General features: G+C 34.1%; 2 protein-coding genes across 3 annotated transcripts in view; one reads left to right on the top strand and one right to left on the bottom strand.

Annotated features, from left to right (window-relative positions):
* The window catches only part of unc-13-4A (BAI1 associated protein 3), a 758,033-nt gene that overhangs the window by 481,971 nt on the left and 248,236 nt on the right, over nucleotides 1–27,826 (top strand). The window lies entirely within an intron of this gene.
* On the bottom strand, nucleotides 1,686–13,307 carry LOC138702651 (uncharacterized). The gene is made up of 3 exons (XM_069829976.1): nucleotides 13,217–13,307; nucleotides 3,814–6,596; nucleotides 1,686–1,728 (listed from the first exon to the last, which is right to left on the bottom strand). Exons 1-3 carry the CDS (start codon nucleotides 13,244–13,246, stop codon nucleotides 1,686–1,688), a joined length of 2,856 nt encoding a protein of 951 aa, XP_069686077.1. The 5' UTR covers nucleotides 13,247–13,307.

Below are 27,826 nucleotides of genomic sequence, written 5' to 3'. Positions count from 1 at the left end.
ACTGTCCAGTAGCTAAAAGAAATCTAGACGTTAACATTAACAATGTTATTACTGCTAATAATTCACCTCGTCCAGCAAACCATGATTAGATTCTGTATGTCTTCAAATCTAAACCATCTGAGTGCTCATCAGTCAAGATCATCTTTAAGATTAGCTACTGTCCAGTAGCTGAAAGAAATCTAGACGTTAACATTAACAGTGTTATCTTTTCTAAAAATTCACCTCATCCAACACACCATAATTAGATTCTGTAGGTCTTTAAATCTTAACCATCTGAGTGTTCATCAGTCCAGATCATCTTTCAGATAAGGTACTGTCCAGTAGCTAAAAGAAATCTAGACGTTAACATTAACAATGTTATTACTGCTAATAATTCACCTCGTCCAGCAAACCATGATTAGATTCTGTATGTCTTCAAATCTAAACCATCTGAGTGCTCATCAGTCAAGATCATCTTTAAGATTAGCTACTGTCCAGTAGCTAAAAGAAATCTAGACGTTAACATTAACAGTGTTATCTTTTCTAAAAATTCACCTCATCCAACACACCATAATTAGATTCTGTAGGTCTTTAAATCTTAACCATCTGAGTGTTCATCAGTCCAGATCATCTTTCAGATAAGGTACTGTCCAGTAGCTAAAAGAAATCTAGACGTTAACATTAACAATGTTATTACTGCTAATAATTCACCTCGTCCAGCAAACCATGATTAGATTCTGTATGTCTTCAAATCTAAACCATCTGAGTGCTCATCAGTCAAGATCATCTTTAAGATTAGCTACTGTCCAGTAGCTAAAAGAAATCTAGACGTTAACATTAACAGTGTTATCTTTTCTAAAAATTCACCTCATCCAGCACACCATAATTAGATTCTGTAGGTCTTTAAATCTTAACCATCTGAGTGTTCATCAGTCCAGATCATCTTTCAGATAAGGTACTGTCCAGTAGCTAAAAGAAATCTAGATGTTAACATTAACAATGTTATTACTGCTAATAATTCACCTCGTCCAGCAGACCATGATTAGATTTTGTATGTCTTCAAATCTAAACCATCTGAGTGCTCATCAGTCAAGATCATCTTTAAGATTAGCTACTGTCCAGTAGCTAAAAGAAATCTAGACGTTAACATTAACAGTGTTATCTTTTCTAAAAATTCACCTCATCCAGCACACCATAATTAGATTCTGTAGGTCTTTAAATCTTAACCATCTGAGTGTTCATCAGTCCAGATCATCTTTCAGATAAGGTACTGTCCAGTAGCTAAAAGAAATCTAGACGTTAACGTTAACAATGTTATTACTGCTAATAATTCACCTCGTCCAGCAAACCATGATTAGATTCTGTATGTCTTCAAATCTAAACCATCTGAGTGCTCATCAGTCAAGATCATCTTTAAGATTAGCTACTGTCCAGTAGCTAAAAGAAATCTAGACGTTAACATTAACAGTGTTATCTTTTCTAAAAATTCACCTCATCCAGCACACCATAATTAGATTCTGTAGGTTTTTAAATCTTAACCATCTGAGTGTTCAACAGTCAAGATCATCTTTCAGATTAGATACTGCCCAGTAACTAAAAGAAAACCAGACGTTAATATTAACAGTGCTAGCTTTGCTAAAAATTCAACTCATCCAGCACACCGTAATTAGATCCTGTAGGTCTTTAAATCTTAACCATCTGAGTGTTCAACAGTCAAGATCATCTTTCAGATTAGATACTGCCCAGTAGCTAAAAGAAAATTAGACGTTAACATTAACAGTGCTAGCTTTGCTAAAAATTCACCTCTTCCAGCACACCATAATTAGATTCTGTAGGTTTTTAAATCTTAACCATCTGAGTGTTCAACAGTCAAGATCATCTTTCAGATTAGATACTGCCCAGTAACTAAAAGAAAACTAGACGTTAATATTAACAGTGCTAGCTTTGCTAAAAATTCAACTCATCCAGCACACCGTAATTAGATCCTGTAGGTCTTTAAATCTTAACCATCTGAGTGTTCAACAGTCAAGATCATCTTTCAGATTAGATACTGCCCAGTAACTAAAAGAAAACTAGACGTTAATATTAACAGTGCTAGCTTTGCTAAAAATTCAACTCATCCAGCACACCGTAATTAGATCCTGTAGGTCTTTAAATCTTAACCATCTGAGTGTTCAACAGTCAAGATCATCTTTCAGATTAGATACTGCCCAGTAACTAAAAGAAAACTAGACGTTAATATTAACAGTGCTAGCTTTGCTAAAAATTCAACTCATCCAGCACACCGTAATTAGATCCTGTAGGTCTTTAAATCTTAACCATCTGAGTGTTCAACAGTCAAGATCATCTTTCAGATTAGATACTGCCCAGCAACTAAAAGAAAACTAGACGTTAATATTAACAGTGCTAGCTTTGCTAAAAATTCAACTCATCCAGCACACCGTAATTAGATCCTGTAGGTCTCTAAATCTTAACCATCTGAGTGTTCAACAGTCAAGATCATCTTTCAGATTAGATACTGCCCAGTAGCTAAAAGAAAACTAGACGTTAATATTAACAGTGCTAGCTTTGCTAAAAATTCAACTCATCCAGCACACCATAATTAGATTTTGTAGGTCTTTAAATCTTAACCATCTGAGTGTTCAACAGTCAAGATCATCTTTCAGATTAGATACTGCCCAGTAGCTATAAGAAATCTAGACGTGAACATTAACAGTGTTATCTTTGCTAACAATTCACCTCATCCATGACACTATGATTAAATTCTGTAGGTCTTTAAATCTAAATCATCTGAGTGTTCATCAGTCAAGATCATCTTTCAGATTAGGTACTGTTCTGCGGCTAAAAATTCACGTGTTTAACTTAACGTAAAATTTAGCCTCTTCGTAAGTTCTAAATAGATAGAAATTGAAAAGTCTCCTATAAGTGGAACTGGCAATATATAGAGCCAATGGATTAAAGCAAGAATAAGCAAATAGAAGGTAATAAGTGATATTATTAATATACTGAAGCAATATATCACTTTCATCAGTTCCCTCTCGCGAAACATATAACAAATATAGAATCTTTGGTCCGTAACTAACGAAAAACACAATACCCAGAGCATTCAGTACTCTGGCACCTCTGAAACGAGCATCTTCCCTTTCACAACATTTGATCTCGCTAGGAAAATGTTCAGCGCTTTTTCTTATACGTCTTGCTGTCATGTAGTTCAGTATCCCCATTACACACAGCAAAACAATGCAACCGTAGAAGAAGAAAGGTGTTAATTCTTTTCTGACCTTAGCCATATCTTGCTCCATACAGATTCTGTAACGCATTTCTTCGGTGAAAGCGAGGAAAAGTGAAGTTATGAAGGCTATCCCCCAGACTGCAAATATGTGGAAAATTGAACACTGTGCGCCTGCACATTTGGAGGTGTGGAATGTGTTAATGGCCGCACAGTATCTCTGGACACTCAGAGCAACAACTGACAAGGCACTCACAACAAAGAGTAGCAGCCGAATTGTTATGAATACAGTGCACGTTATGGTGTCGAGCTTGATGTGACTCGGATCCAGATACACTAAATAGTGAAGCAACATATTTACAATGTAACACAGGATGTCACAAATCGCTATGTTGAGGATCAATATGTTTTGATGAGTTCTGATCTCTTCATGCCGCACAAATATTAATATCAAAATACCATTTCCTATCAGTCCAATAATAAATATAACAACAAATACAGTAGGATGAATGTAGTTGCTGAATATATGTTGTGTTCTCCTTTTACGAGCGCATGTTTCATCAGATTTATTCATATATAAATTCAATTTTCTTTTACAGTTATACATCCAACAGAGATCTAAATTCATTGACAGCTCTCCATATTCTTTGGAAAGACATTGATACAAGGTCTCCGACATATTTATACAACGCTTAATAATTTGTTCCAGTGTTAAATTGGAGTTCATTTTAAGTATCTCCACTATTGTGCAGATAAATTCTGTTTTCGTTTTGTATTCGTTAATACTCGTAAAATTGCTCTCATTGTAAGAACACTCGTCAAATTTCATTTCACTCAGCCATTTATTAATAATATTCATATATTCAGCAGTTAAGTTTGAAGTTAATAGATTTGTGTCGTCATCACATAAACTGGAGAGACTCGTTGATGGTGTAGTTGATTTCGGAGTGAGTTTCGTGACCGTAGCCATCACTGTTGGAGACCGTGTCGTTAAGGATGACTCCGTAACCTTCCAGGTGATGTCTTCAACATCATTCAGCAAGACAGTTGAGGTTTTCGCAGGTGGCGTTCCTGTAATGCCGTAATTGTCCTGGCTATCATTCTGAGAGTCGTTGAAGGTGTTCGGAGGCGATGATTTTGAAATTACTGTACTGTCTTCATCACTAGACACAGATGAGTTTCGAGAGTGTGTTTCTAGCGTTACATTGTCCTGATTACTAGTTTCAGATATAGTTGTATTCAGCAGTGGTGTTTTGGGAGTGATACTGTTGCTATGATTATTATTTTCAGAGTCAGTATTGGTGTTCAAAGACGGTATTTTTGGAGGGATTTTTTCCTTATTATTTATATTCCTTGATTCCGTGTTCAGAGTGGGCGTTTTTGGAGTGACATCGTTGTTCTGATTGCTATTTTGAGAGGTAGTATTGGTTGTCAAAGGTGGTACTTTTGGGATAACACTTTTATCCCGATTTTTATTCTTGGATACAGTTGAGTTGTTCAGAGAAGGTTCATGTGGAATAATGTTGTTGCTCTGATTACTATTTTGAGAGACAGTATTGGTATTCAAAGATGGTATTTTTGAAGTGGCACTTGTATTCTGATTTATATTTTTGGATGTAGTTGTAGTGTTCAGAGATGTCTCTTTGGGAATTATATCAATGCTCTGATCGCCATTTTCAGAGGCGGTGTTGGTATTCAAAGATTTTTCTTGTGGAGTAATATTTTTCGTGTGATTTATATTTTTGGATACAGTTGCGTTGTTGCGACATGATATTTCTGGAATAATACTCTTGCTTTGATTATCAATTTGGGAGGCAGTATCTGTGCTCAAAGATGGTACTTTTGGAGTGATGTTCTTGTTCTCATTTCTGTTCTCCGATACAGTTACGGTGTTCTGAGTTGGTGTTTTTGGAGTGACATTGTTGTTCTGATTACTATTTTGAGAGACAGTGCTTGTGCTCGAAGATGGCATTCTTGGAATAATATTTCTATTCTGATCTCTATCCTTGGATTCAGATGTGTCATTCAGAGGTGATGTTTTTGGAATATTTTCACCATGTTGAGAGGAAGCACTGATATTCAAATGTGGTTCTTTTGAAGTGATATTCTTGTTTTCATTTCTGTTCTCGGATACAGCTGCGGTGTTCTGAGTTGGTGTTTTTGGAGTGACATTGTTGTTCTGCTTACTATTTTGAGAGACAGTACTTGTGCTCGAAGATGGCATTCTTGGAATAATATTTCTGTTCTGATCTCTATCCTTGGATTCAATTTTGGTATTCAGAGATGGTGTTTCCGGAATAACATTGTTGCTCTGGCCACCATGTTGAGAGGGAGCATTGATATTCAAATGTGGTTCTTTTGAAGTGATATTCTTGTTCTCATTTTTATTCTCGGATACAGTTACTGTGTTCTGAGTTGGTGTTTTTGGAATGATATTGTTGTTCTGGTTACTATTTTGAGAGATAATACTTGTGCTCGAAGATGGCATTCTTGGAATAATATTTCTGTTCTGATTTATATCCTTGGATACAGTTGTGGTATTCAGAGATGATGTTTTTGGAATAACATTTTTGCTCTGGCCACCAGGTTGAGAGGAAGCACTGGTATTCAAATGTGGTACTTTTGAAGTGTTATTCCTGTTCTCATTTATACTCTTGAATTCGATGTTCTGAGTCACTATACTGGAAAAGACATCGTTCTTTTCAGCAGTCTGAGTAATAGTGATGGAGTTTACAAATGATGATTTTGAACTGATACTGTTCTTTTGCCCACTGATACAGCACAAACTGGTACTATTTTGAAATATTGTAATGTTCAGTGTAAACTGTTGATATAGATTCTCTTGATATTGAGGCATTTCCACTTGAGTTACCATTTCGTAAGGTACTATAAGTACGTTGCTCTTGGGTGGTTTACATTGTATACTTATTAAAGAGTTACTAGTTGAATCATCTTTCATTTCTTCATTTTCAAATAGAAATATTTCTACGTAGGTTTCTGTTGAAAATATATCTTCTACAAAAGTTTTGATGATCCTACACAAACAGCCGAGTTGTAAAGATATGAGTTTGGAGTAATATTTATGTTTATCTTTTTCAGGGGTTAATTGTTTCAGCACTGTTTCCAGTGACTTCGTTGTCTCTACTTTTGATTTATTAGGCATCACAATGATTTTGTACTGCATTGACATAATTTTATTATGAAGTGCGAGATTAAATCTTTGATTTTCTTGAAATTCACCAATTTTATACACGATGTTAAATGGATGGTTACTGTCCTGATACTTCTGTCTTGTATTTGTCATTCGCAGAAAGTTTTGGAAATGAGATGTTGATTGAAATCCTTCCGAATCCTCAGCCGTAGATGCTGTCAGCGTTACGAAGTACACCTGCAAAATAATTGCATGGATAACTCATTGAATTTACTTTTGAACTTAGGTTATAAAGTAAACCAATATAAAACGCTGAAGGCTTTCACTCTGCATATTTCATGTTTACACAATTTGTATATTAATATTTTGGACAGTTACGCTTAGATTAATTTAATATGGTCTTATGATGGAAAATTAAGCTATATTTTATATCATCATGCCATCTCCAAGTTAACAAATTTTAATTTTACTAAAAAAAAAATAACGGAGTTCTTTGTACTGATATGTTTCCAAATACCTTTATGAAGAAATGTAATATCTAGGTATCTAGATCAAAAAGCATGGGTAGACATAACGGCTCGGTTAGAGAAGCCAACGTACTATGGTAGGAACGATAATGATTTTAAAATCAAATGTAGGAAACAGAAAACACATGTAGATAAATTCTCCTTTTTAAATAGAACTATAAATGATTGGAATGGTCTTTAAGGGCTGTCCTTCCTAAAGGAGATTCAAGAGTAACTTATAACGTTGTGTATAAAGTGTAAATTAAAATTAAGTTGACATGTATTTTTTAAGGTGACAAGTATTTATTTAGCCTGACGAGTTACTCCTTTGGTTTTAATTGTAAATTCTTTAAAAATAACTTGTAAGAGGGTCTTAGACTAGAAATGTTTAGTTTAAATGTAGTTCTGTTTAGACGTATGATGAATAAGAGTGTCATTGTTTGTCTTAATTGAGCTGTTGTATCAGTGAAGCGTGGTGAGTCAGTGAAGTTATGGTTTTACAGTGCAGTGAATAGTTCCGATCAGTGATAATTTATAGTGTCAATGAAATGTGTTCCATAGTCTCAGTGAAATGTGTCATAGTGCCAGTACAGTGAGTGAGATCAGAGTAAAGAGAAAGATTATCAGTACCAATTATTACATATGTAAGTTGTAATGTAAAATTAGGTTCACTTGTTAATTAGGTTATTTTATGTATTCTTTTATTATTAACTAGCCGTACCCGTGCGCTCCGCTGCACCCGTTAGAAATAAATATAAAGTAATTACATAATTAAAATAGGACATTTGATCCAGGGAACATTCGTGCTTGATATAAGGATAAATCGTTTATTATGTTGCTTAATTTAAATTGTATTTAAAAAATTAACATTCGATCAATTTGATCCAGAGATCACTCATTTGGTCATAAAAATTATTTTAGGAAATACAGGAAACGAATGCCTATCAAGTTTTCTGTGCATAAGAACCTATTTTAATCTTACCTGTCCTCGATTCACTAGAAGTTACTTAATAACATTATAGCATTATGTCCATCTAGAGAAACTACACTTTCCAATGGTAAATTAATAATTAATTATACAAATCGGTTAATTTAGCTTCTGATATTACTTCATGCAAACACAGAAACATTCTCTGTAGGCTATGTTTCATAGCTTTCGATTGTTGTTGTCCAAGGCCCCTTATAGACGAAGTCATTTGTTTTTTATTTCATTACACCGCCTTAGATGGTGTTGTTATTGTAATTTTGAAATTCATTTATCTCATTAAATATCAGTCCTATAAAAATTTTGCATGGAATAAAACCTATCGGAAATTATTTTTAAAGAAACGTTTGGTATGTAATAGCCAATATCGCGTGAAAAGGTAACAAACATCCAGACAGACAGACATACAAACAAAAATTTCAAAAAAGCGATTTTCGGTTTCAGAGCGGTTAATTATATATGTTAGGACCAATTATTTTTGGAAAATCGAAAATTACCAGAAAAATTTTGGCTACAGATTTATTATTAGTATAGATTGTTTATATTGCTTGTACCACTGCCACCGGGTGCTTGCCCACTTGCAGTGTAAATAAATACATACATATCAACAAAATATATTTTAAGCATAGAAAATATGCGACTATAGTTTTCGATGAAACATTTAATATATCTCCGTGAATCGCATGAAAACCTAGTAAATTTACAGTTAGTGACTACTAGAGTTATTTGAGGGTGCCTTCTTTCTTTACATACAAAAATGAAAGCTTTCCTTCTGATCTTTTATTAAAAAAAGTTTCGCTGACTAGTTTGAAATCAGAATGTGCAGTTCTTGATTATTGACTGCTCCATTTAAGAGAAGACGTTTTCTCCCTTCATATAGATTTCATATAGAAATAGATTTCGAAATAAATCCCGAAAAGACAAAGTATATGATTACGTCTTGTGACCAGAATATTCTACGAAATGGAAATATAAAAAGTGGAAATTTATCTTTTGAAGAGGTGGAGAAGTTCAAATATCTGGGAGCAACAGTAACAAATATAAATGATACTCGGGAGGAAATTAAACACAGAATAAATATGGGAAATGCCTGTTATTATTTGGTTGTGAATCTTTTATCATCCAATCTGCTGTCGAAAAATCTGAAAGTTAGAATTTATAACCCAACTGTTAGATTTGAGATGAGCCAGACCCAACCATCCGAGGTCAACAAAGAGAAACAACAAATTTATGAGCCTACTATTCCGTATTTTCGAGAAAAATATCAGATGGAAGGCACCTGGGAAGTACATGGTTTAATGATCGGAGCGAGGGGCACCATCCCACGATCAATTGTACACACTATCAAAACATTTGGAATCCATGACATCATTCCAAAAATAATTACTTCAACCATTAAAGTGTCTGTGGCAATTCTGAAAAATCATTTATACGGAATATTATAATCCTCCCCCCTTTCTATTCGTTAGTGTGTGATTGTTACAAATATATGTACAAATTTATTATTTCTTAAATTTAAGCTCCTAGTTCACATTTCAATTTGACTCATCTTTTTTACTGTAATCGTTACTATTCTTATATGTGTGTTATCCTGTGTTTTTGGCAACCCAGGATGCCTGGGCAGACTATTTCTTGGAAATAAATTATGTTATACCGGTTGTTCTGTATGGTTGTGAAACTTGGACTCTCACTTTGAGGGGGGAACATAGGTTAAGGGTGTTTGAGAATAATGTACTTCGGAAAATATTTGGGGCTAAGAGGGATGAAGTTACAGGAGAATGGAGAAAGTTATACAACACAGAACTGCACGCATTGTATTCTTCACCTGACATAATTAGGAACATTAAATCCAGACGTTTGAGATGGGCGGGGCATGTAGCACGTATGGGCGAATCCAGAAATGCATATAGAATGTTAGTTGGAAGGCGGGAGGGAAAAAGACCTTTAGGGAGGCCGAGATGTAGATGGGAAGATAATATTAAAATGTATTTGATGAAGGTGGGATATGATGATAGAGAATGGATTAATCTTGCTCAGGATAGGGACCGATGGCGGGCTTGTGTGAGGGCAGCAATGAACCTCCGGGTTCCTTAAAAGCCAGTAAGTAAGTAAGTAAGTAAGTAATCCAATAATAAATATAAATGTAATCCATCTCCACCAAAACATAAAAGGGTCTTTTCGTCCCATATATAAATTTAAGCTTTTTGACTCAAAAATTAAATTCAGCAAAAATGCGAAATGTGTACAGTAGTGGCAAAGAAAACCGAGCCGGCCCTTGTAGCTGATTTCAGAAACTTGTTCACTCATATAAATTGAGGCTCATATAAATTGAGGGAAAGAAGGCAGAGGACGGACACTGGAAAGTTTTCTTTTCTCAATCGTACTATCAGGGACTGGAATGCTTTACCTGCAGACTTACTAAAGGCTAAGCAACAACCAAAAATGCATTTAAAAATAGGCTTAAGGACCTTACTAATAGACGGTAATTATACACAGTAGTTAAAGGGTGTAAATGATATGTTGTTATCGAAGTGTTGTATCAGTGAAGAAGTATGTCGTGTCAGTGAAGTGTGTTGTATCAGTGAAGAAGTATGTCGTGTCAGTGAAGTGTGCTGTGTAAGTGAAACGTGTTCCTGTCAGTGAAGCTTTATAGTTTATAGTGGCAGTGCAAAGAATTTGAACAGTGAAATGTTTTTGAAGTGTTAGTGAAATCAGGATAGAATCAGTGAAATGTGTCGTAGTTCCAGTGCAGTGAGTGAGTTAACAGCGAAATGAGTGTAATGTTGAAAGGTACTTGTGCAGATATGAACATATACTCGTGGGTTTTAGTTCGAGCTTAGTTTTAAGATATAAATTAGATTTATTTCAAATGTTATTTTAAGTAATCGTTTCATTTAATTTAGTATATTCCCTGTTGTTGTTGTTGTTATTATTATTATTATTATTAGTATTAGTATTAATTATTAGTATTATTATTAATTGTATTTTTAATTAATAAGTTTATTATTGTCATTATTGAGTGTAATTAGTTACCACTGCCACCGGGTATATACCCATTGCAGTGTGAATAAATACATACATAATCCAGAGCGTCGGTGCATATTCCTTGGAACCTAAATCACCTGTGCAGTTGAACAACAGCTACTCACATGGTTACTGTTTTCGTGCGGTTTTTTTTTTTTTTTGCCACTACTGTACTTGTTACGTGCTGAAGTGATACAGAGTTCTTCGCTTGATGACGGCGAGTAAGAGGAAACTTAGTTCGATAATCATAAAAGGGCAAAGAGATTAGGAAGTGGCATCATACTTATCTCCGCTTTGGTAGTTGTTGAAGTCTAGGAGGCAAAACAATGGGTTTCCGTAGAACTTCATTTCCTCATAACGATCTGTGAAGTATCTCACCGACATATTATCAACGCTCATCCTTGGAATGAAATTTACGGGAGGGAGGAACACTATGGGTCAGCACTGGGATCTGATACCATCTATTGCGCTAACCATCAAGCTAGACGCATTCCCAAACCCACACCGGCTGACTACACTAAGGTTCGCTGCGTACCCAGGTTTCGAACAGGCAACTCCCCTCGCCCCTAGGCCAGCCCCCCACCGAGCGTCGACAGCCGCCGATCGGGAAATGCTATGGAATGATGACGAAATTGAGAAATGATGACAGAATGATGTAGATGTCTAACATGGGGCAAAACGGAAGAACCCCAAGAAAAACCCACAAGTGTCACTATGTCTCAGATCTGACCGGGACTCGAACCCGGACTCGACAGGTCGGAGGTCTGACCACTCTCAAGGTTAACGCTTACCCTTAGAGGTATAAAATAATGATAATATAGGTTATTTTATATTCGTATTAAAGAAAATACCGAGCAACTCTAAAGGTGTCTTTGGAATGATAGGTGACGGAAGACAACATTATTTGGAATGAAGAATGTAGATACATCAATATTATTGTCGGCCTCGGTACCGTAGTCGGTGGTATATACACTTTTTGCTGGTTGAGTGGAAGAGAAGGCCTTACGGCCTTAACTCTGCCAGCTAAAATAAATTATTATTATTATTATTATTATTATTATTATTATTATTATTATTATTATACTGCTGACCTACGCTCGAGGTTGCGGGTTCGATCCCGGCCCAGGTCGATGGCATTTAAGTGTGTTTAAATGCGACAGGTTCATGACAGTAGACTTACTGGAATGTAAAAGAACTAATGCTGGACAAAATTCCGGCACACCGGCGACGCTGATATAACCTCTGCAGTTGCGAGCGTCGTAAAAAAAAAACATAATTTCAATTCTTTTTTCAATATTATTTGGAGTAGTTTCCAAAATAATTACAGTTAAAGTATTCCAACATACGACGTCAATTATCGTGTATAGCATCTTTTCTTTAAGGAACCCGCAGGTTCATTACCGCCCTCACATAAGCCCGCCATTGATCCCTGTCCTGTGCAAGATAAATCCAGTCTCTATCATTATATCCCACCTCCCTCTAATGCATTTTAATACTATCTTCCCATCTACGTCTCGGCCTCCCCAAAGGTCTTTTTCCCTCCGGCCTCCCAACTAACACTCTATATGCATTTCTGGGTTCGCCCATACATGCTACATGCCCTGCCCATCTCAGACGTCTGGATTTAATGTTCCTAATAATGTCAGGTGAAGAATACAATGCGTGCAGTTCTGTGTTGTGTAACTTTCTCCATTCCCCTGTAACTTCATCCCTCTTAGCCCAAAATATTTTCCTAAGAACCTTATTCTCAAATACCCTTAATCTCTGTTCCTCTGTCAAAGTCAGAGTCCAAGTTTCACAACCATACAGAATAACCGGTAATATAACTGTTTTATAAATTTCACTTTCAGATTTTTTGACAGCAGACTAGATGACAAAAGCTTTTCAACCAAATAATAACAGGCATTTCTCATATTTATTCTGCGTTTAATTTCCTCCCGAGTGTCATTTATATTTGTTACTGTTGCTCCAAGATATTTGAATTTTTCCATCTCTTCGAAAGCTAAATCTCCAGTTTTTATGTTTCCATTTCGTACAATATTCTGGTCACGAGACATAATCATATACTTTGTCTTTTCGGGATTTACTTCCAAACCTATCGCTTTACTTGTTTCAACTAAAGTATTGTCTACTTGTTACCGAATACAAGTTAAATTTAACAATAATTGTGTATTACAGTATATTAAAACATTTTTCAAATCGATCAAAACTCGATTAATCTTTCCATTAATCGATTAGATTCAAATAGTTAATCGATGAAATATTTTGATCGATCAACAGCACTAGTTAAAAGTGTATGTGGAACAATGAGAAAGCTTGAGACTAAGGTGTATTTTACTTACCAAAAAGATTGTTATCGACGCTGAAGACATGTTTTCATGCACACAGTATATCTTCTTCGTGTAAATTGATAGAAAATTATTTTGCCTAGCTGTAAACATAAACAAAATATAAATAAGTATTACGTATGCTCAACTGACACAACGACATATCCTGTTATTATTGATTCTGACACCCAGAATTGTTAAATATTATCTCTTTGAAGATACAGTCACAAGAAAATTTACACAATACATAATCTATCTGCTGCGCTTCTTTCTCAGACATCTATGACGAAGAAATTAATATTTTCTCACCCAACTGGATTCACACATTTGGATAACTTACAACTTGTGCGAGAAAATTATTTCCACAGTTATTGTCAAAAATTATTTAGGAATACTTTAGAATACTTGCTAATAATGTGACGCAAGAATTCAGTGGCTCCAAAGCAAAATGTTATGTCTGTTTTTTGTAGTTTTTCAGAAACGAGCATTTAAAGTTTAAATTACTGTATAAATCCATAATAATCATAATAACGTGATAGAGGGAAAAATAATAAAGATGTGTGTGTCATCTTCTGTCAAATTAAGGATATCATCTGGATGCACAACATGTCGCAAAATTTCATTTTCGCCAAAAATTGACATCACCTTTTGCCTTGAAACCACAGAATTCTCACCAAAAACTTCACTATTATTATTATTATTATTATTATTATTATTATTTAAATTATGAACTATCTAGTAAATATTTTAACTGTACCAGTCTGTATTCGAGACGTCAGGATATTGATTACACTTTCTTTAATAATGCTATTAATGGTGTCATTGATTGTGATTCTTTTGTACGTAACACCTATCTTAGAATTCCCGTGAAAGGTTTTCGTGGTCAAAGAATTTTCTTCACTAAATTATTTAAATCCCTTTCTCCAGTAGCCAGGTGTGTTAAAAGTGCTAATTTGCAAGATCTGATTTGATTTTACTTGTGCATGATATATCCTTACTTGTTATTTAATATCTTTTATTATTTGTTAGATATTGCCATTTAGTTTGTTGCATTTGGTGAATGGTTAATGTTGACCATTATATTGATTGTATTTCATCTCACTGCCATTTCTGTCATTCATTCTTATAATCATTTGTTCGGTTTTTTTTTGTTTTATTTTGTGCTAAACTGTATTTGCTTTGTGCTGTTGTTTTGCACATTAATATTCGAAATAAATAAATAAATAAATAAATAAATAATAATGATTATTACTATTATTATTATTATTATTATTGTTATTATTATTATTATTATTATTATTACTACTACTATTATTAATTGTATATTCTTCCTGTATTTCTGCCATTTTTATACAAGTATTTGATATTGAATAATTTCGAGAGAAAAATTATTCCGGGGCCGGGATATTGTTGTTATACTGGTTAAATGGAAGAGAAGCCTTTATGGCCTTAACTCTGCTAGTAGAAATAAATAAATAAATATGTAAATAAATAAATAAATAAATATGTGAATAAATAAATAAATGAGTAAATAAATAAGTAAATAAATAAATAAATAAATAAATAAATAAGTAAATAAGTAAATAAATGAATAAATAAATAAGTAAATAAATAAAGTAAGTAAAGTAAGTAAATAATTAAATAAATACATAAAGAAATAAATAAATGTTCTGGACATTTATGATTGTCTTTAAGTGTTTCAAAATCCTAAGATCAATGGAAGTAATTTGTAAACTCGCAATAATGTCAATAATGATAATAATAATAATAATAATAATAATAAATTAGAAAACATGCGCCACCAGCTTACAAAAAAGTGCATGTATTTAAACTAGCATAAAAATTTATTTAAGAGAAACTCTGGTCCCAAAATGGTTTAAATTGTACTAGGGATAATATCGGTAACTCGAATTACTTATTATTATTATTATTATTATTATTATTATTATTATTATTATTATTATTATTATTATCATCTTTACTACTGGTGCCATTGCTCCTACTACAGTACAACGACTACTACTAGTACCACATTCCTTGTAGAATGAAGGATCTACCAAGATGATAATACAATTGACCGTAAGTTATATACACAGTATATAGGGTAAACTGTATAGTGATTGACCACTTAAGCTAATGAATAATAAAACAATGAAATAGCGGAAAACAGTGGTAACTTATTGAGAGAATTTTAAAGGCATTGGGTCAAGTGAAGATTCAGAAACAAATCAAAATCAATAAACGAAAGAAAAAATAAAACACGCCTATTAGTGATTGACCGTCTACTGCACAGTTATTGAATACTCATTTATTAGTGATTAAACAACACATTTTCACAGTTTTCACTTTTTTCTTGTCTGTTTCGTTTCTCTTCTTCTGATCTTTTTCATTAAGAACTATTCGCCACCGACGTAGCTCTGTCGGCAAAGGTGTTTGCCTGCCGATCCGAAGTTTCGTTCGGGCGCGGGTTCAATTCCCGCTTAGGCTGATTACCTGGTTGGGTTTTTCCGAGGTTTTGCCCAACCGTAAGGCAAATTTCAGGTAATCTATGACGAATCCTCGGCCTCATCTCGCCAAATACCATCTCGCTATCATCAATCCCATCGACGCTAAATAACCTCATAGTTGATACAGTGTCGTTTAATAACCAAGTTAAAAAAATAAGAAAAGAACTCTTCTCGCTGCCTTTTCTTTCATTTCTTATTCGCTTCCTTTCTTCTCTTGCCTCTTCTTCCATTTTTCTCTTTTGTGTCTTATCAGAAGCAAGTGTGTGTCATTTCTCTGATGTTATTACAAATGGCTTCACCCAGCACTGGACGAGGACCAAAGAACACTTTTCCTTCAACGGGATATTTGTTTCTGGACGCTAAGGTTGCTTTTAGGACACCAAACTTCTTGGCAGCTTCATTTAAATCAAATCCACTGCGGACAGGTTCTGTAGCGTTTCGTAAAGCTTCCCCTGTATAATGCACTTTACCTGGCTTAGGCATTATAATATAGTATCAGTCCTGTAAAAATCCCCCTCATTTAACCGATAACATATATAGAATTGAAGCACATTGGTCATTATTCTAACAAATAATTTATGAACGACCAATCACTGTAGTTTGCGGACATACACTTTATAGTGATTGACCACGGGGCATTTTTATGTCATATAAAAACTTTTACAAAATAATATTCTGTGGACGGAAACCTTATACCTTTTCTCACACTGTGAGTGTAAAAACGAGCACCAGAATTTATGTATCGTTTGCAGAATAAATAAATTATTGCGTGCATTATTCTTAGCAATTTCTCTAGTTACTTACACTTGTTTACGTTCAGTTGCATTTCCAATCGATTTCAGTCCTCTCAGACAACAGACACTAACTCAGTGGGATGAACAGCGACAACTAACCACAAATAAGGGTTGTTACTAGGGGTATATGCAGCAAAAAGTGAAATCACGATCGTGGTTTATTCACAATATACTTGAAAAAAGGAACCGGTCAATCACCGTATACTGGTCAATAACTACTGTACCTAGTTTACTCTATATTTACATATTTTCAATTTACCTTACAATAGGATATGTATTCCTCCCTGTTTATCCTCAGCTAGGATCGTGTTGCTGTTTCTGCATTCCAGTTCAAAGTAAATATCCAGTATTGATAATTCTTAACAACACATTAGGGAGTGTGACATAAACCGCAATAGGATATTATATTCCTTATCCTGATGACGTTTGGTACGCGTTATGACGATCACATCACCCATCCGTCACTATTACATCCTTGTGAAAAAGATATTGTATCCTTATTGCATATGTTGTGCTCAAAACTATTGCGAATTTGGATTCTAGTAAGTTATGTATTTGTCCAACTTGAACTAATTAATAATGTATGAAACAGTTCGTAACATATTATGTTAAACTGAAGCTCTTTGACAGTGAATTCTTGTTGAAAATTTTTACTGAGCATATTCTTTACGATACAAGTGATAAAGTGTAATTTTATTTTTATGAATATGCGATTTGAAAATGAGGTCACGTCAGACCATCGTAAACATTCCTACTCACAAATGAAAATGAACTCTTTAACACGTGACTCGTACACAATTTTTGATAGTCATAGCTAACAAATAAAGCAATGTATCTTCTGTCGAATATCAAAGTTATTTCTTAATTTAATTTAATTTAATTTACACAATATTTGACAAGCAGTATCTTTTTTATTTAGTAGGTTATTTTACGACGATTTATCAACATCTTAGGTTATTTAGCGTCTCAATGATATGAAGGTGATAATGCTGGTGAAGTGAGTCCGAAAGTTTCCCAGCATTTGCTCATATTGGGTTGAGAGAAAACTACGGAAAAAACCTCAACCAGGCAACTTGCCCCGTCCGAGAATCGAACCCGGGCCACCTGGTTTCGCGGCTAGACGCGCTGACCGTTACTCCACAGATGTGGACTGACAAGCAGTATTCAAGTTATAATAAAAACAAAAGAATAGTATGCGAAAACTATTAAATAGAAGATTAATAAATAAATTCACCCCCGCATGAGCAACACTCGTGTTCGGGGGTTCAATATTGCAGTACAGATAGACAGAAAAAAAGATGGAAAGTAAAGAATAAATTTAAGTAATTAAAACAAGATTAGTACTTATAGATTACAAACATTTATGAAACAATAAGTGATTACATGTTGAATTTATAATATTGAGAAATAAAGAAACTTAATATAATTAGCGATTAATTATCTACAGCTATGTTAATTTTTCTTCATTCGTCTAATTTTTAGTTTAAATTCGGAACAAGGACATTTAATAGGTTAATCAATGGGTTTTTGGGCAGATTTTAATTATTCTCTTAGTACAGGCCATTTTAATTTCAAAATGTTGTTAATCTTGTAACTTGTTAATAATATTTCATATTTATACAGGAACATTCAGATATAATGATACCTTACGTTCAGTATTCAAAACATTTAGATTCCAAAACAAAAAAAATCAAAATTGTATTCCATATTTGTAACACTTCCTATAATATTATATTAAATTATATTATATTATATTATATTATATTATATTATATTATATTATATTATATTATATTATATTATATTATATTATATTATATTATATTTTATGCTCGACCATGACGAAATGTAGTAATTACACACCTGGTAGCAGTCCTTTAATGCATGTCATTAAAGTACAGGTGTTTTCAGCCAATCACAACTCAGCTTACAGGTGTTCAGCCAATAACAAGTCAGCTTTGTACCGTTATAAAACCGCAAGTATCGATTATTCTCGGATATGCAATCGAAAGAGAATTAGCGAAAAGTCACGGAGGCTGGAAATCCAATACTGTCGCAGAAGGTTATGTTCTGTTACTATAATAATTAGCATTAATTGTAAATAATATTCAAATAAATTCAATTTGTCATCTCGTTTTTCAATGTCGAATTCAATAATCAAGGTTACACCAAGTTTAACGGGATTACACAAGGTCAATGACATTATTGTTCCTCGGAAAAAATCAATACTTTCGCGTCTGCGCACATCTGACAATTCACGACCTAGAACAAGGTCACTTCCGACCTTGTCAGATACAAATAAAATGTATACATGTTAATAATTTCAAGTTAGGAATATGTCGAACATAAAAAGTCGTATGAAACTCGCCAATAATGGTAATTAAGAAGCTCGTATGAAAATTATGAAACTCGCTTGCGCTCGTTTCATAAGCATCCATACTCGCTTCTTAATTATTATCATTATAGGCTCGTTGCATAATGTACTAATATATTATATTATATTATATTATATTATATTATATTATATTATATTATATTATATTATATTATATTATATTATATTATATTATACAAAATAAACTTTAATTCAATTTTGAAATTAAATTAAACAATTGAGTAAGGTTCAAACTAGAAATTAGCAACAAAACTAAAGGATGCGAAAAACTCTCTACAGCTCTACACGAAATAAAATATTTCTTCCAACGATTTAGATTCTGGAAAAGTCCCCATAACACTTATAGCGTTCCCTCGTTGAATGGCAACACTAATTCTTTGGCGGAGGAAAGCCGTAGGGCGAGAGTCACCGTTAAGTGCTGATAAATACTTGCCGATGTCAGAAGTTAACAACTTCGCATCGGAACACCATGGGCCCATAGATTCTACGGCGAAAACGACAAAATTATATCGATCCAGAAGATCGAGATACTTATTGCGTTTGTCACAGCAGATGCAGCTGCTGATCCAGCAAGTTTGGAAGTTTTGGGCAAATAAAAAGAAGCGAAGGTGTTATAACAAGTGGCATCCCATAAAAGTGATTTGCCTTTGGACCACGGTGTTAAAGTTAAGCCATCTGGACGTTTGCCATCGCAACGATTTATGCCGTTGGGTTCTAGGATGGTAGGAAAACCAGCAGAAATTAGGGCCCTTTTAATGATGTCGTTAATCGTGACGTGTCTGGAAAATCGTCCAGAATTTTTTAGGCAACTTAATCCATGGAGGCCAGAAGAATCGACATCTGTACCACAAATACATTTGTGTGGAAAACAAATTGTAATACCAAGCCGTAAGGCAATAGCAATCTTAAGGGACGTATTATCCAGTAAGGTGCCTATGTTGGAAGAAGGTAAGGCTTGAAGCCAGCATCCTGATTCTTTTTCTCGTAAAGCAAGATAACGGGCTCTGTCAAAAGTTTTGTCATATTATATTATATTATATTATATTATACTACTATACTATATGTTATAGGTTATGTTACGTTACGTATATATATATATATATATATATATATATATATATATATATATATATAATTTGAACTGGTAATGAAAATTACGGGAAAACGGCTGAACGGATTTTAATAAATGACCCCTCATTTTGAAGCTTGGAACCCAAAGTTTTTCAGAAAAATAGTAGTTTTCAGTGAAATTTCAATTTTCCTACATCATTTTCCTATTTTCCAAAATCCATCTTTCGTCAGTTTTGAGAACTAATTAATTGAATTTCAGAATAAAACAAAACACACACTACAATAAACAATAGACTATTACACGAAGGCCATGACCTACAGGATTGCTGACATACTTAGAGTTCAGATGGGTCAGATTTTTTCACATCATAATGCCAATATGTCGATCTTCATTTGTGTAATTTTTTGATAACGTTTAAAAATAATTTACAGGTCTGATTCTCTGGTCTGTAGTTTTCCGAGTACAGCTGTGTATTCGATATTAAGAACTACAAAACTTAAGAATGTTTGGTGACATTATTACTATTAAAAATCAAATATTATTATAGTTAATGCAACACATAATGGTATATTGATGATATGAAAGTGAAATCTTTTGGGGCCTTAAGTAAGTAGACGCATAGAAAGAAGATTTTATATTATATCTTCATTTCTATAATATACTGAGTAATATATATATATATATATATATATATATATATATATTACTGAAAACTATAAAACTTACGTAACAGCGTGGTCGATCGACGGATGTTGCGTCAACATTTGTTGAAACTATAAATTAGGAATGCCTATAACATCGACATCAACGTGAAGTTTCGATTTTATGCACGAGAACATATAATCTCATAAACTTCTTTCCATCTGACTGTAGATCATTATTTGAAGAGAAGTAATATAATGATAACGAGATACTAAGGTTATTGTTATGAACTTAACACTACTTGTATTAAATTTGTAGGATATGTGGAAATCAAACCACAGTATAAAGAACATAGGCTACCTCTATACTGTGATCAAACAGTGGTTTTTTTCCTGCTCACAAGGAAGTAATGCCATTGTTTAAAACTTCTGACGTACGTAATTTTGACGTATAATGGATAAACAATTGATCCTCACTACCTTTCCCGCCAAGAGAGCACCTCCTTCTTCTAGCCAAGCCTCCGTCTTTCAGTTGCTGACTATAGTAGTCGTGACAGCAGGTTGCAACTTACACGCTTGGCCAACTTATTATGAGATATAATTATTTGGAAGTGTACGTCAGATTTACGTATCAATAGTATTAATAGAAAATTTTCTGTTAGTGCAGTTTATTTATTCCCTAAAGTGTGTTTTATCTAACAAAGTAACACTGGATGAAAACTTACGTGGTGATCGACACTACTCTGCAGATGATAGATGAAAGTTCAGATGATGATGCTGATGATGACGCTGAAGGCAATGTAGAGATTGAATATGAAACTTGTGACAATGACAAGGATCTAAGATACAGTAGGAGAGATTGAGAATCACGTAGAAAGCAAGCGAATGGAGAAAGAAGGCAAAACAAAAGAAAACAGGAAGAAAAGAAAATTAAAAAGAGAAGAGAAGAGAAGAGAAGAGAAGAGAAGAGAAGAGAAGAGAAGAGAAGAGAAGAGAAGAGAAGAGAAGAGAAGAGAAGAGAAGAGGGCAGAGGGCAAGAGGGCTCGAGGGCACGGGGCACGGGGTCACGGGGGCACGAGGGCTCGAGGTCTCGAGGGCATGAGGGCATGAGGGCATGAGGGCATGAGGGCATGAGGGCATGAGGGCATGAGGGCATGAGGGCATGAGGGCATGAGGGCATGAGGGCATGAGGGCATGAGGGCAGAGGAGAGGAGAGGAGAGGAGAGGAGAGGAGAGGAGAGGAGAGGAGAGGAGAGGATATTTTCATAACTCTAACCTACAATCCACAGTAACCTGAAATAGCTATTGCTTCACTCCCATATGTAAAACCGACTGATCGTTCTGACTTTGTTATTTGCGTTTTCGCATTGGATCTCAAGAACTGAAGATGTATAGGTTACATAAAAAATGTATTTAGCATGAAGAAAACCATTCAGAGGGGTAGGCCTATGTTTCATTATTATGGAAGCAAATAACTTCCAAAATGTCTGGTATTCTTCATGGGAAATAAATTTGAAAAAAATTAATTTCAACTTCTAATGAACTTAGCAGCATTTGCTGCACAAGCCACTAGTATATATATATATATATATATATATATATATATATATATATATATATTATATTATATTATATTATATTATATTATATTATATTATATTTTTCCTATGAAACTTCACGTTTAAGGCTAAGTATATTCTTCATACACTGTAGTATTCACGATGCCACATATTAACTCCATAGTCGTAATTGTAACATTGTGTCTCGTATAGTTCTCTATGAATTTAATCAGGAGTTGCATATGTGATGCATTGCTACTTTTTTGAGCCAGGAGGTTATCTGTGACAGAGGGTGGAACATTTGTCTGGCTCCCTCGGACATTTTCCTGCAATCTGCTTTCTCTCTACAACAATGTCATGCCACAATTTGAGTATAAAGTCGAATCTAGTTATACTAATGAACCCAGAGCTAGTTTTAGTCCGCGGAGGCCACAACCATTGATCTACGTTGGCACGGGAGTCGCCAGCAGCGGGGGATAGAGTTGACTCTGGGGTTGTCATGACAACCACATGAATGTAAGAGAGATCGTGGAGGGGAGAATGGCTGTAAAGAATTCTCAGCGTGTGTGTTGGCAAGATATTATAGAGATTTTGAGTTGTTCTAGCAGGTAATTTCCCGGCTAGTTTTTAGCTTTATAGTAACAGTATGTTACGTTATACTGCTGCAAATTAATTTTGAAGCTTTCATGATCCCGTTTACTACTAGTAAATTATGAAAAGAAGCAGATACGAATGGGCCTATATTTGCAACGTGAATAAAACAAAGAAGTCTATAGTAATTGCGTCCTTGCCAAAGAAAATGTTTCAATAAGATACTAAACCAGCCAATAAATTCTACGTGAAGATTAATTTTTTCGTCCTACAGGATATATCTGTTATGGTAACAATGGTTGTTAGAAGAAAAAACCAAGTATTCAAGTTCGATCCCCGGCGCCGAAGCGAATTTTTCTCTTGAAATAAATTCTAATACGTTTTTGATATGTTGACACTGTTATGAGAAATTATATATACCGCAAAGAAGTGTATCATATGAGAAAGTAAAATAAACTTTCTTTTTTGTGCAAAAGGTACTATAATAAGTTTGTAACATGATAATAAATTATTTGTTATGAAAGTTAAATGTGGGTAGTTACAATAAGAGATGTAAATAAATTTAGATTTTATTGCATTACGTTTATGAAAATGATAGCTGGCTATGCAAACAGTAACTTAAAACATGTTGGGATATTACTGAACAAGGTAACATTCAATCTGTATTGGTTAAATTTGTCAGCATTACCGTATTTACTCGATTATAAGACGACCTCGAATTTAAGACGATCCTCACTTTTCCAATGACTTCTGCATAATTCTTTCTTTTTTTTTTAATTTCCATATGATTCATTTTTAACTATGGTTCTAAAACATATACACTTTCAAGTTTATTTACGTTTGTAATATAGATAGATTTATTTATCTTTGTAATATAGATAGATCCTCCTGGTGAAATTAAATTTGTATCCCTGTGAGGCATAAAAGTTCGTTTTTACAAAATGTTCTGTACACGGAATAACTAAAATGGCGTTACACTACACTACATTTTGAAACTGATTTTACAGCCATCACTGCTACTTTTCTTCATCACAGTCATCTTCAAAATCTGTACTGTACAACATAAAAATTTACCCAACGTGTGTACGTTTCTTAATATGCGAATTTAAGACGCAAAAATTATATAAAAATCCTTGTCTTATATTCGGATAAATACGGTATCAATTTAATTAAAAGGAATATAAATTACAGAATAATTTGTAAATTCTATCTAGTTAACATCCAGGAGGCTTATGTCTAGTCTATTCAATAGACTGCAGAGCTGTTCTTTGCAGTAGACCTTTGTGCTTAATATTTCAAGAGAAGAAATTGGGTTACGACAGTGAGTTTGTTTTAGTTTCAGTGTGGCGTCTAAAGCTACTGGAAGAGTACTTCCCATTTACAGACTGTGGTTTCCTATTTCAAACTCTTTGCTTAGACCTACTCTCTTACATCACAGAGTTTTGTGACATAATTTTTCTGATCCGTGCACAATATTTAGTAACAATACATCTCTTATCTTTTATCTGCACCCTGCAGAATATTTAGTAACAATACATATCTCATCTTTTATCTGCATCCTGCAGAATATTTAGAAACAATATATCTCTTATCTTTCAACTGCACCCTGCAGAATATTTAGTCGCAATACATCTCTTATCTTTCATCTGCACCCTGCAGAATATTTAGTCGCAATACATCTCTTATCTTTCATCTGCACCCTGCAGAATATTTAGTAACAATAAAAATCTTATCTTTCATCTGCACCTGGAGAATATTTAGTTGCATAACATCTCTTATCTTTCATCTGCACCCTGCAGAATATTTAGTTGCAATACACCTCTTGTCTTTCATCTGCACCCTGCAGAATATTTAGAAACAATATATTTCTTATCTTTCATCTGCACCCTGCAGAATATTTAGAAACAATATATTTCTTATCTTTCATCTGCACCCTGCAGAAAATTTAGAAACAATATATTTCTTATCTTTCATCTGCACCCTGCAGAATATTTAGTTGCAATACATATCTTATCTTTCATCTGCACCCTGCAGAATATTTAGTTGCAATACATCTCTTATCTTTCATCTAGACCCTACAGAATAGTTTTAGTACCGTAGAAGTGGGTAAAGTCGATCAAAATTTTGCAATTTTTTAATGATATAGAAATGGAGCGAAGTTCCTCAGAAAATAGCATTTTGTCGTCATATCCTTCACTTATGAATACATGTTACAAGAATTGAATTACAATCTATAAAAACTGTTTTTTTATTTGACTTTTGATCGAAGTTACCTGCTTAAATAGGGTAAAGTCGATCACCATTGAATTTTTAGTCTAAGATCGATTTCAAAATATTGCGGAGTAAAGTCGATCACTGTTTATGTTTTTAAAAAAACGAATTAAGTGTATTACATATATTTCATTTGTTATAAGGGGTGTAAAAACAAGAATAATCTTCAACAGTATGCATAAGGGTGTAATTATTTGACTTATTTGAACTGTTGTATCGGTGAAGCGAGGTGAGTCAGTGAAGTTATGGTTTTACAGTGCAGTGAATAGTTCCGATCAGTGATAATTTATAGCGTCAATGAAATGTGTTCTATAGTGTCAGTGAAATGTGTGCTAAAGTGTCAGTGAAATGCGTCATAGTGCCACTACAGTGAGTGAGATGAGAGTAAAGTGAAAGACTATTGAAACTTATGTAGGGCCTATACATAATAATGTAGGTTGTAATGTAAAATTAGGTATTTTATTTATGTTTTATTATTATTGTGTTAAATTATATTGTGTATTCTTATTGTATTGTGTATAAAATTGTAGGCCTATTGTGTATTGTATAATTGTATTGTGTATTGTAAATTTATTGTGTATTGCTTATCATTTCTTTATTGTGTATTGTTTATATTGTGTATACCACTGCCACCGGGTGCTTGCCCACTTGCAGTGTAAATACATACATACATACATACATACATACATACATACATACATACATACATACATACATACATACATACATACAATAAATGCCTATAGCATTATACAGTGTATCTTTTGTTCCTATGATCATACTATTCGATAAAATTAGGCCTATAGGTCTCCACTGTACAATCGTGACTATGATTGCCAACTTATAAAACATAAAAACACAATTTAATACTTGACATACCAACAAACAAAGATTTATGAATTCAAAATTTACATTGAAATACCACCCTTCAATTATAATCTAAAATGCAATTCAACATTGCTTCGGTTTATATCAGATGTTATTTGAAATCTTCCCTTCCTCATGTCACTTTAGAAACTACGTTGTTCCCATCGTCAGGTACAGAGGAGTGTACAAAATATGTTCCTTTCGCAGTGCTTCTCTTACGCAAGAAATTCATTATAATTTTGTCTTCCTTTTTCCCCACTATCCCATCAATATAAGCTACACTACGACACTTTTCTGCTTATAAGTGTTAGTTGGAGGTATTTCGGTGAACAATTTATTCTTCCTGCTGGTCCTATCTGTTTCGAGTATGTCGATGGCATGATCGACTTAACCCTACAAATGTAAAAGTTTTCTTAAAATAATAAGTTTCAATACTAACATTTACGAACTGCAAAAACTATTATTTCAGGATACAATCTCAACGAAAAGTACTTACGTATACTTCCTGTCTCCTTTAACTGCTGACTATAATTTAGAGTTTGTAAGACTTTGTTTTCATTTAGGAGAAAAAGTTGAGAATAACAATTTTCACTTCAACGGTAATTACACAGTTTTCCCACTGTTGGCATTCGCAGGCTTTTTGTTGTCCAACTCGCTTACATTTACAATGTAAGGCAATGAAGTCAGCATAACAAAATTTTAACAAGTAACTGAGAAAATATATCATTTTCAATAAAAATCGCAAATGATCAATTTTACACCCACTGATTGACTTTACCCACTTCTACGGTGACAATACAGATCTTATCTTTCATCTACAGAATATTTTTAGAAACAATACATCTCTTATCTTTCATCTGCACCCTGAAGAATATTTAGTAACAATACATCTCTTATCTTTCATCTGCACCCTGAAGAATATTTAGTAACAATACATCTCTTATCTTTCATCTGCACCCTGAAGAATATTTAGTAACAATACATATCTTATCTTTCATCTGCACCCTGAAGAATATTTAGTAACAATACATCTCTTATCTTTCATCTGCACCCTGAAGAATATTTAGTAACAATACATCTCTTATCTTTCATCTGCACCCTGAAGAATATTTAGTAACAATACATATCTTATCTTTCATCTGCACCCTGAAGAATATTTAGTAACAATACATCTCTTATCTTTCATCTGCACCCTGAAGAATATTTAGTAACAATACATCTCTTATCTTTCATCTGCACCCTGAAGAATATTTAGTAACAATACAGCTCTTATCTTTCATCTGCACCCTGAAGAATATTTAGTAACAATACATCTCTTATCTTTTGTCTGTGGCATCAAGTATCAGAATATTACATTCCGTCCACACGGAATGAAAACATGCAATCAGACACAAACCAGCAGAACGAACACTGTGGCTATGCTTTTAAAAAATTAGCCCGCACTTTTAAAGACTCATCTAGCATGACGGATGGGAACATCCTCACTTGTAAATATAATGTGAAATATTAAACTGAAGCAAACAGCGCAGAAATAACCAACCACACCAAACGAAATATTGCGCTCAATTAACCCCAGCACACCGTGTTTAAAAAATGAAAAGAGTTGCGCAAATAAACCCGATGCACAAAGCCAGTCGTTTGGGCTCTCCCACCACCCGTGTTTAAACAAGTCATGACTCCATTAAGCGCAACATACCAGAAACTACTCTCTTTGTTAAACAGATAAACGAGCGAAACAACTGGGTTAACTCAGTCGGTAGAGCCACTGGCTGCAGAATGACTGGAAGGACCCGTGTTTGGTTAAGAGTAGAATAAAATAATTGTTATTCCTACCAAAACTTCCAGAACGGTTCTGGGATACAGTACGTTCAGCATCCGGTCAGGAAATGCTTCGTCATTTTCTTGGGTGTACACACTCCAGAAGTGCA

This window comes from Periplaneta americana, chromosome 7, assembly GCF_040183065.1.
Source record: "Periplaneta americana isolate PAMFEO1 chromosome 7, P.americana_PAMFEO1_priV1, whole genome shotgun sequence".
NCBI classification, from domain to species: domain Eukaryota; kingdom Metazoa; phylum Arthropoda; class Insecta; order Blattodea; family Blattidae; genus Periplaneta; species Periplaneta americana.
The sequence above is the reverse complement of the archived record's forward strand: the minus strand, read 5'-3'. Positions and strand labels throughout refer to the sequence as shown.